This window comes from Carex rostrata, chromosome 21 (assembly GCF_964058835.1).
Source record: "Carex rostrata chromosome 21, lpCarRost1.2, whole genome shotgun sequence".
Classification (NCBI taxonomy): domain Eukaryota; kingdom Viridiplantae; phylum Streptophyta; class Magnoliopsida; order Poales; family Cyperaceae; genus Carex; species Carex rostrata.
In genome coordinates this window covers 1,982,075-1,993,591 of record NC_135938.1, presented here as the reverse complement: position 1 = coordinate 1,993,591, position 11,517 = coordinate 1,982,075, and the positions used below count along the sequence as shown (strand labels likewise).

At 36.2% G+C, this 11,517-nt stretch overlaps 1 protein-coding gene across 1 annotated transcript; it reads right to left on the bottom strand.

Annotated features, from left to right (window-relative positions):
- Nucleotides 1–756: 756 nt before the first annotated feature.
- PUR2 (Glycinamide ribonucleotide (GAR) synthetase) lies at nt 757–7,005 on the bottom strand. Its single transcript, XM_078323291.1, has 6 exons — nt 6,763–7,005; nt 4,249–4,520; nt 3,735–4,108; nt 3,023–3,341; nt 2,428–2,639; nt 757–1,410 (listed from the first exon to the last, which is right to left on the bottom strand). Exons 2-6 carry the CDS (start codon nt 4,505–4,507, stop codon nt 1,003–1,005), a joined length of 1,572 nt encoding a protein of 523 aa, XP_078179417.1. The 5' UTR covers nt 4,508–4,520; nt 6,763–7,005; the 3' UTR covers nt 757–1,002.
- Nucleotides 7,006–11,517: the final 4,512 nt, after the last annotated feature.

The following is an 11,517-nucleotide window of genomic DNA, read 5'->3' as shown; positions in this document are numbered from 1 at the left end:
TTTCCGCAACCATAACAATAGGTGACGGTCGCAGTCTCGCAGATGCAAACTTTTATTTAGCCTATTATTATATGAGGAGGAACTCACTCACACAATTTTTTGGTGATACCATATTACACCATATATTTTTAAAGTTCAAACAGTTCAACATAGCAAATATATTAAAATGTACTTACAGATCAAATTTTATATTTTTCTGAATTTTTTTACTATTTATTAAGATGGGTACAAAAATTCAATAGTCTGAATATAGCGATTTTGTTAAATACTTAATAAATAGTAAAAAAATTAAAAAAATATAAAATTTGATCTGCAAGCACATTTTAATATATCCATTATGTTGAACGGTTTGAATTGACTATTTGTACTTTGAAAACTTTGAAAATCGAGTGTAATTCAGTATCATAAAAAAATATTTAATTGAATCCCTCCTCTTATTATATACCCTCACATCAAAAAAGATGTAATTGAATCCCTCCTCTTATTATATACCCTCACATGACAATCATGTTCACAAAATAAAAGGTGCAACAGAAACGGAGAGACCAAATAATTTTCCATTAGCCCTCTATAAGAATATCAGATGCGCTATTTGACCAGATAAATTACATTTTTTATTATACCTCATCTCATCAACGAACAAAAGACTAGGTGTGCAAACAAATTTCAAATCACAAAAAATAGCAAAAATGTCTTTAGATTAAAAAAAAAAAATCAATTTTCCTAAAAAGAAAATTTTAGTATTCAAAATTTTGGCATTCAACTCTTTGTTTTTATACAATTTAGCATCATCAAATGACGCTACAGAACGTAGGATTCAAAATTTTAGTTTGGTCCTATCATATGCCGTTAAAAAGTACTCAAACATTTTCAAATTAGATAGCAAACCACTGCAAAATTATTGAACATTCGGCACAAACGCACAATAGTGTTTTACCTTAACCTAACTGTTGGAATTAAAATTTGCTATTTTTTTTTATTAAAAAAATAAACAATACTAAATTAAGCTAACTGCTTCAACTTAAGAGCTCTCCATCCAATATCCCTTCTGAAAAATCCTTCGGGCCAATCAATTGCCTCCACTGCATCATAAGCTCTATCTTTCGCCTCCTCTATATCCTTGCCTCTTGCTGTGACTCCTAACACACGACCACCAACAGAAATGAAATTTCCATTAGCATCAATATCTGTACCAGCATGAAAAATCTTAACCATTGGTGCAACTGTTTCTGCTTCTTCAAGGTTTCCTATAATTGTGCCTTTTTTATAAGAGCCAGGATACCCCTCGCTTGCCATTACCACAACCATAGCGGATTCAGGTGACCAAGTTAACGAGACCTGATCGAGTTGACCCTTGCATGCTGCTAACAAGGCCTGGGCTAGATCAGACTCTAAACGCATCATCAAAACCTAGTTACAAGATAGATAAATGGTGACTTGGTAACAAAGTTTATATGACAAGAGAAATTTACTAAGAAAGACAAATATATGATAAACAACACTCCTTACAATAAAGAGTTAAAAAAAAAAATTATTGACTTATTCCGGACTTTGCATTCCAATATTTATATACTATCAACCATGCATATTTCATCTTTTTTTTTAAAGAGTAAATTACACAAATGGTCCATAAAGTAACACTCATTTACCATTTGATCCTTAAAATTTCAAAAGTATCATTTATGCCCTTGAAGTATCACACTTGCTTACTGCTTTGGTCTTTCAAGATTTTAAATATCATTATGGCCCTTCAAAGTATTAATGATTTATCAATTTGGTTCTTAACGTTTTCAATGCATTACACCATTATCATCAGTGAAAAATTAAGACGAAGATCCACTTTCACACCCTAATGATACTTATTATAACATATATGTAAATATATTTATTTATTAATGCACGTATCAATTTAATTGATATTTAATGCCATGAATAATTCCATTTTTTTTCACAATATTTGTATTGATTAGTGACTATATCCACATTAGTTTTACTGCTAAAAGATGACAATACAGTATATGAAAATATTATTCACGTAGAACCAATTTGGTACAAATTAAAAACACAAAGGACCAAATGATATTATTGAAATTTTTAAGGACCTAAATGGTATATAAGTAATATTTTTAAGGAACAAAATGATATCTTTTAATCTCTAAGGACCAAACTGGTAAAAGGGTGATGTTTTAAGGCCATTTGTGTAATTTACTCTTTTTCTAATAAACAGCACCAATCCTCAGAACCAACGCAATTGGTATCATAAACACAAATATAACTTGCTTGGAGTGTTCTGAAGAAACCAATAATTACATCACTAGTTATTTACCAGGTTTATTAACTCATGGCAAGTGCAAACACCAAACTCCAGGTTTATTCACCAGTCCATAATATTTATATTGCATAACATAGCTAAAAGATTTCACTAACCTGGCACTCTGGGTCGCCAAAACGAACATTATATTCAATTAACTTTGGCAAACCCGTCTTCTTTTCGATCATAAGGCCAGCAAACAACACCCCTACAAATTTGCACCCCTCAGCTGCCATTCCCTTCACTGTAGGTCGGATTATTGTCTCCATTACCACTGACTGGAGATCACTGGTCAGTACAGGTGTTGGAGAGTATGCACCCATGCCTCCTGAACATTTATAAATTTCATTTTCCTTTTATTTTTCAAATTCAGTAGAGAGTATACACATTGATATGATCTTCACACAATAGAATGGTACTCACCTGGTTAGAAAAAGTGGCTAAAACATAAGTGACGTCCACACAATGGACTAGTACATAGGTACCAACCTGGTAAGTAAAAGCGAGTAGTGTTGAAACAGTCATCATCCAAACAGGATTGTTGTAACAATACGAAAGGACCATTAAGTCACTGACAAGGATAGATAAAAAATAAGACTTCTTAATATTACAGGTCTGAAATTCTTGCACCAATAGATCTAGATACAAAAAGGGCAAACAAAAGATCTAGTATTAGACCCAAGAATACAATTTCTAAATCCTAAAAGTTACCTGTATTGGGTCCCGTATCTCCATCACCAACCCGCTTATGGTCCTGGGCTGATTCGAGGGCCAAGGCCGTCTCTCCATCAACCAAGGCAAAGAAAGAGGCCTCCTCTCCTTCTAGAAACTCCTCAATTATGACACGTGACCCAGCAGAACCAAATGAACCCTCGACCAGCATCGAGTCGATGGCAGTAATTGCCTCGCTCAATGTCATGGCCACGACAACTCCCTTCCCAGCAGCTAGCCCATCAGCCTTGACAACAATAGGAGCACCTTGTTCTTTAACGTATGCTTTGGCCTCATCAGGGTTTGTAAATGTTTGGTACTGCAGGAAATGAAATAAAATTCCTATTCTTTTCAGAAGCAGCCTAATAGCTTTGTAAGTCTGAGTAACATAAAGAATTGCATCCTTGACTTGAAAAATGAACATCACTTCAATCTTTGCAAATTTGTTCAAAGAAGCCCGGAATAACCATCTACTGTGTTATTATTTATTAATTTGGAAATTTATAACTACCTTGGTTACCCTCTTTGTTCTTTTTCTATGCCTTGATTAACCCTGATATCGAGCCAAAAATTCACTGACTGTAGGTGCAATTAGACTAAACACCAATTAACCTGTATTTGCTTTGACCCTTAATCTCCTATTATGCCTTCAAATTACTGTAATTGAGTAATAAACAAAACTTGCAATCTGTAATTTAAGAACATAAACTACCTTAGCAGTAGGAATCCCATATTTATCGCACAAACTTTTCATAAAACCCTTCGAACCTTCTAGAGCCGCAGCCTCTGATGAGGGTCCGAAAGTGGGGATCCCAGCCTTAGAAAGCTCATTTGCAAGGCCTGCCACTAACGGGGCTTCGGGTCCCACGACCACCAACCCAACATCCCACTTGCGACAAAAAGTGGCGACAGCCATACTATCAGAGATGTCTAAATCAGTTATACAGGTGGCATCTCCTGATCGGGCAATTCCAGCATTGCCCGGGGCACAAAATACACCATCACAAGATGAAGATCTTTTTAAAGCATAGCAGAGTGCATGCTCCCTACCACCTCCACCAATTACCAATACTGTTACCCTTTCATCTGTAATTAAGAAATTCAATAGGTATGAGCTTCTGACTAAAGAAAATGCAATACTTTATTGTTACACCACAAAATGTTTCAATATAAGTTCAACTTTTGTAGCCATAAATATGTCGAAATTTGGATTAACCTATGCTCACCAGATGCTTTTGCATCATCGATGCCATTGCTAAAAAAGCTTTTGAACCGATCAAATCTCAAGAGGTTAGGTCTAGAAAACCAGTTGTTCCTGGCAAAAGTGACATGCGATGAAGAGATGCCCTTGCAGAATTGATCAAAAGGAAAAGAGATTGAGGAAGGTCCTAATCCATTTGAGTTACTTCTGCCAAAAGCTCGATTTGAAGGAACACTTTGGCATAATACAAGAGATCTTCCAACACAACAAGCAGCGCAAGCCATTTAATTGTGGACTCTGTATAAATTGATCGCACAAATATAAATTAGTTCAACTGTTTGACTAGTGAATTTTCATTCTGAAATGCTAGCTTTTACATCACTGTGCTTATGCCGCAGCCAATGGCTAAAAGTGAGCCACTGCAAGCTGAAAGTGACTCAACTATGCCCAAATATCTTCATAATTCAAACAATAGTAACAATGCATTACACACTAACTTGCAAGTGTGTAGTTGCGTGACCCAAATGCTGACTATTTGCTTGATTATAGTCAATTCAGGCTAAATGGGCCAAAATTCTCCCAATTTCAGAAAAACATTTTCAAAATTTGCTAATTCATAAATCATCTCAATTCAGGAAAAAGCCATGTAGCTTTGTCCAAATTTTTTTTTTTTGAGGAAAAGGCAAATGAACATCGAAATAGAATAAGGTAAATAGCAAAAGTTACAGTTGTTAGACTTCATTGTCTGAAACCTCCTTTCTTTTCCTGAACTCAAATGGTGACACAAAAGTATTCAGCAATTTGTTTTACCTAGTTGGCAGCTAGTTAAACTCTTAATACAAGTACACACTAACTGGTACAAGCAAAGTTGTGATTGTGAAAGTATCCCTAGCTCCATAAGACAATTAGTTTCCTCTGTTGTAAAGTAAACATATTGGATTCGGTCTCAGAAGCCCTAGTCTCCGCAGCTGCCACCGCCTACGCCTCGTCCTCCGACAACTCTGGTTCGGAGGAAGAAGCTGATGATGGGGCTGATGGGAGGAGGGAGGGAAATAGGGGTGCTAATGGGTGGGCCCCCAGTTCATACCTGATTCGGTTTGTAATTGAAATAATTAGGCCCTGTTAATGATCGGCCTGAAATGAAGTTCTTCATGTTCATGTTCAACTCGTTCAGTGTTGTTCAAAACTGAGTCCTGTTCGGAATTGAGCCCTGTTCGGAACAGTCCCGTTTCAGCGAACAGGGCTGAACTTTGGACAACCAACCAGGCCTTTGGTAGCTATTAGTTTGGAAAACTTATGGACAAATTTGGACAATACATCATTGCTGCATGGATTGGACTTTTTAGGCCTAAAATCCCAAACGAGACCTGGATCACTCGCTTTCCCCCATTTGTTTTATTCAGAAATCATAAATATCTAATTGACTGAGAATTAGAACTAATTAATTAGTTTTCACACCTAATTATACACATAAACAGATTTAATTATTTTGATTTAAGAATTTTTAATTTTCTAATTACAAACTTGACACAACTTTTAAGCTGATTGGTACCAAAGTAACCACACATACGCACGCTATACTGATTTAAATACCTAAGAACCTAATTTTCTTTTTTTTAAGATAAACCCGTAGGCCATTCATTTAATATTGAAATAAAAAATTACAAACAAGCTCTGGTAATTAAAAAGACATTCTGACTAACCTAAGCTGTGCAGGTGCGAACATCAACCTGTACCAGCTCTCCAACCTTAAACTTGATAAAGAAAAAATAACCAAAAAATAGCAGCTATTCTAATGCAAACTCTGAACCAGTACCGAACTTTTAAGTGAAAAGGTTGGAGGGCCCAATTGTAACTTTCACCCTCCCCTTCTAACAACTCCCTTTCCTATTACCAGTAGGTGCGAACCAGCTCCTGCTCTATCATTTGAGCCTGGTTTTTACCAGTAATTCTTGATATAGCCTGCTTGTTACTGCTTGGACCTGATCACTCCCCCTTCACTTCAAATTTTGAGGTGTCAATCTTCTTAGCTATATCCAAAGTTTGCATGAACATTGTACTTCACCCCATTGAAAACCTAAAAACCTAAATTGTTGTTCAGCAAAATGAACAAGTACATATTCAAGCTACAGAGATTATCGGACAATATGAAAATCTGGACATCAATTAAGCAACAAAGCCTTTAGAACCTTTGCCAAAAAAAAAAAAAAAAAAAAAACTATAGAATTATAGGAGCTTGAATTAGCTTAGTTCCAAACACCAAGAACCCTAGTGATTTGCCCAATACACATAAATTGCAAACAAACTATAATTTCAAAACCCTAATTTTGAACAAGAAATTTAAGCCGTACTATTAAACATAAAATTAAGCCAAAAAGCCAAATTAGTCATCCCGATTCCCAAAGCAAGAAAGGCAAAACGAACCCAAAGAAGTGAGCAAAACAGTTATTGTTCATGGAAATCAGAGAAAAATCGAACCTAATTTATCTCAGAACCGCGAAATAAAGGAGAAATCACAATCAAATATGAGAGAATTTACCTTGTGACGAACGCTCGAAATTCAATGGAGAATTCAGCACTTAAAACCCTAAATCCCGGAGGTCAGGAAAAACAAGCAGTGCGCCTCTCACTTCTTCGAATTGTTTGCACAGCTTCCTCGAGAGTTGCAGCGAGAGAGACAGAGAGAGGGAGTGAGGGGAAGGGTGGCGTGCCTCTAGGATGAGAGGCGGCGCGACGGAGAGGGAAGAGATCAAATGATTGTTCGATGGGTCGTGCTCGAAATTCGAACAGGAATCGATCGAACTCAAATCTCAACTGTTCGACGGGCTGTCCAACGCCCGTTCAAACTCGACCCAGTTGGTTTAACTTTAATGTCAAATGATCTGAACTGAACTTCGGGCCTAGGCCTGGGCCTGGTTCATATAACAATCTGTTCAATTTCTGTCTAATTGTTGTTCGGCCCGTTTGTCCATGGACAAATCGGTTTCGGTTAGCAGCCCTAGGCTGATGGGATGAGGGAGGGAAAGGACAAACGGGTTGAGACCGAATCGTCTGCCCCCCGGGGTAGGAAATTTCTGCCCCCAGAGTCTCTGCGGGTGGGGCCCATTTAAAAACAGTAACAATAGTTAAACTCTTAAACAGTAACCGGTCCCACCCCGGTCCCACTCTGGGGGCAGGAATTTCCTACCCCCGGGGGGCAGACGATTCGGTTTCTTAAGTGAAACCGATTCTCAGTCCTTTCCCTCCCTCATCCCATCAGCCTAGGGCTGCTAACTGAAACCGAGAGAGAGAGCTCCTTTCAAAGGAGCGAGAGAGAACCTGAGAATCTGAGAATCTGAGATAGAGAGACGAGCGACGACAGAAAGAGAGCAGCCCGCCCCGCTTGGTTCGTTTGTTCCGAGTGCGCGAGAAGATCTCTGCCGTTAGATGAAAGGGAAGGGTTAGGTTTTAACTTTTAAGTGTACAGTGATTTTGGATTTTTTTTTTTTTTTAAATTTTATATTTTGTCCAAGTTAGGGGTGGCAAAAAAGCTTGTAGCTCGTGACTCGATCGTGACTTGTATTTAATTTGCTCGTTAATAGTTCGTTCGTTACTTGATGGAGTTGTTAACGAGCCACCTCACTGCTAGCTTGGTCCAAAATTAACGAGTTCAAGTTGAGACCTAACTTGTTCGACTATACATCAATTTGTGAATTTGTATTTCCTTCTGTCTTTCCAAACAGCAGGAAATGTGTATTGACTTCAAACGTGCCAATGTGGAAGCCGGCCCTTGAGATTGAAAATATGGAGTTAGGTCAGACTCTCGAGAGTATCAATCTGTGTGCATTTTATACTACAGCTTGGTTCAAAAAAATCCAACTTGGTCCAAAAAAATTGTAGAATTTATTTTTTTCTTCAAATCTGATCCAGTCTGACTCAGCAAGTCATCTCGTCAACTTGCGAGCTAGCTCGATCCAACTCATAACGATTTCAAGCTGAGATTTTAACACGAATTCCTAAAGTCAGCTCACTCATAATTCAGACAAACCAGCTCGTTGGCATTCTAGTCTGAGTGCGTAAGAAATTTTTTTATTTAATGATGGATATTAAAAAAAATCAGGAAGAAAAGTAACCTAAAAATCAATTACACCTATTTCAGTACTCTTAATTTAGTATTTTGTTGATCTAAATAAAGTAATAAATAATAGAGGAAATATATTAATGTATAAAATTAGTAAGAGTGAGGCTGTGGCATAAGCACAGTGAGCATCAGTCCATCTTATGAATTAATATTTTTATTTTTTTCAAATTTAAATAATTGATTAAACTGTTCAACGTAGTCTCTTTGTGAAAATGTGCTTTGTAGATCAAATTTTATATTTGTACAATCTTTTTTTTTTACTATCTTTCTAGATAGATAGAAAATTACTTTATTTAAAGATTCTAGGCTATTCACAAGTAATAATTTTTTACCTACTCTAAAAAGTAAAAGAAAAAAAATATATGAAAAATGTAAAATTTAGTATGCAAATATATTTTCATAGAGGGGTCATGCTGAACGGTTCAAATTTTCTATTTAAAATTTAAAAACAAAAATATAAATCTATATTAATAGACCACTAATGAAAAAAAAAAGTTAGAAATTGTATGTGACAGTTAGATGCAATAATATAATAGAAAGATGCATTAGATCTTACCAAAACATTGTAGGGTTTTCGGATACCACTTTTGGGGTTTTGCGGTAACCAAAACCCTTTTAGGCTTAAGCTGCGGAAAGAACGTAAAACAAAATTTTTTACTTCTAACTCAAGCCGTGAATTAAAAGGGATATGCCGGAAAGACCAAAGCAGAGTTCCTTCTGAAGTCTTTCATTGCAAGGACCCTTTTAATCCTTTTTACAGATCTACTCCATGATTGATTTCTAAAACTTTAATCTACTTACAAATTAAATAGATTAATATAACATATTTATACCTTGTTTCCAAATCACAGTTGGAATGCAGACCGAGCGAGTAGAGCCTCACCAGGGAAGGAGTCGACTCGGAGTATCACACGTGTGATACCTCTATCGGTAATCCACCAGGACTAACCGGAGAGCGGTTTATTTCTTCTGCCAGAAATACCGTAAACCGCGGAATTATGCAAAAACACTATTCACGGGAATAAGACGAAAACCCATAATCACGAATTTTCGATTGCTCAGTTTCATCAATATGCAAAACTGACATACCGCAAAATTCGGTAAAACACTATTCATCAATCCCGTAAATATTCTCCACAACAACCCGCAAGATTATACGTCAACTACGTATAACTTTCTTTTCTCAACCGAAACACTATTTGGGAGAGAAACCGGGAAAGAGAGAAAATACCGATTCGTTTCTGCACGAAAAGATACATGTGAATGTGCATATGTATATATGTGAATATATCTTTCTCTCTCTACCCCTCCACCCCTATTTATAGTGTTTAGAGTTGGTTGCAAAAGACCAAAATGCCCTCCAAGTTCGGCCTATTTACAAGACATGCCATTGACACCTCATCCTTTTATATGTGAAATGACCAAAATACCCCTTCCACACCCTTCCACATCCTTCTCCATGCTTCTACACATGCAAGGTGGCATAGGTGTGAAATGACCATTTTGCCCTTGTGGATAGGATTGATGACATGTCATCTGGATAGGATCAATGACGTGTCATGCGGATAAGCTCGAATCTGAAAAGACCCGAATGCCCTCGGCCCGAACACAAATAATATTCGTATAATTATTCTGAACAATTATATATATATTTTTCTTTCGGTTATTTGTTTCGGTATCGATGACATGTCATCTGGATAGGATCGATGACGTGTCATGCGGATAAGGTCGAATCTGAAAAGACTCGAATGCCCTCGGCCCGAACACAAATAATATTCGTATAATTATTCTGAATAATTATATATATTTTTCTTGCGGTTGTTGTTTCGATAATTTATACAATGTGTCCTGCACATTTATAAATTAACCGGTCAACTTTTATATAACGTGTCACACACGTTTATAAATTAACCAATGTTTTTGCTTGTTATTTTTACATAACATTTATAATTTAATTATAACACGTATAATTAATTATAACCATCTTATCATTGATCATAACCAATTTATAATCAATCAAAATAAGATTCTCCGATTAACTCCTATATGGTGTGACCCAATAGGATCTGTGTTATGTTGGTAAATAGAGTTAAAACCGTTTTAACTTCTATAATCATGGGTGGCGTCTGGCAACACATCATGACCATCCAATTACACAGATGATGCTGTACTGTACAATATCACGATCCAGTAAACAATTTACTTGTGTCTGTTCCTCTGTCTCATAGCTATCAGATCAGTTTCAAGGTAGATGTGTGTCATCCTTGCTAACTGAATCTTTTCTTGATCTTGAGCATATTATCAAATATGATTACTCTTGTAATCATACCGCGCGCTGATAATCTTACTCTATCAAGGGGCCCAGTGATGCTATAACTCGTATAGAGATACGAGGGACAAGTAGTATTCTTGGCAGACTATCACTTCCTCAGCTAAGCTATATATATCGAAATGCTACCGTTATGACTGCTTTTTACGGACAGTGTTAGATAACACTCACACATATATATTTCTTAGTGGGAACGATAAATACCTCATACTTTAGAACGTGACACTGAATGAAAAACATAAATGACACGAACACAATTCTATTTAATGTTTTCATTCGGGGTCTGTCAAATACCATGTTCCTAGAACATGTATCTATGTGATTAAAATGACATCTCGTGTCAAATGGTTTGCAAAACTTAACCATCTTTCAATCCACATACTAACCTTATAGTGGTAATTAGTGTTCCTGCTAATTACCTTGGTTAGTGACCTTTTAAGATTAAGAGTATATATCATCTATATTATGGAGTTTCACAATTTCAGTCATGAACTCGAAATGATCCATAAATTCAATAATACTCAAGGCAACAAAATGATATTAATCATCCAATTCATGAACAAAGCTTTATGATAAATTATCGTATTATTGACTTCTAGATTATTACAAACTAACAAACATAATATAGGAAGCCCTTCGTAATTCATTCGTTTTTCAAACTCATTGCTTCAGGAATCTTAATTTCTACGCGAGATAAAAAAGGTAGAAAACATTTGTAAAACAGACGGTGTGTTATAAAAAAAAAAAAAAAAAATAGGGAGAATTTCACGCATACCCCACAAAAACTTCAAAATTGCGTAAATGTCCTCAGTGTTCATAATATTATATTTACCCTTCTAACTTTC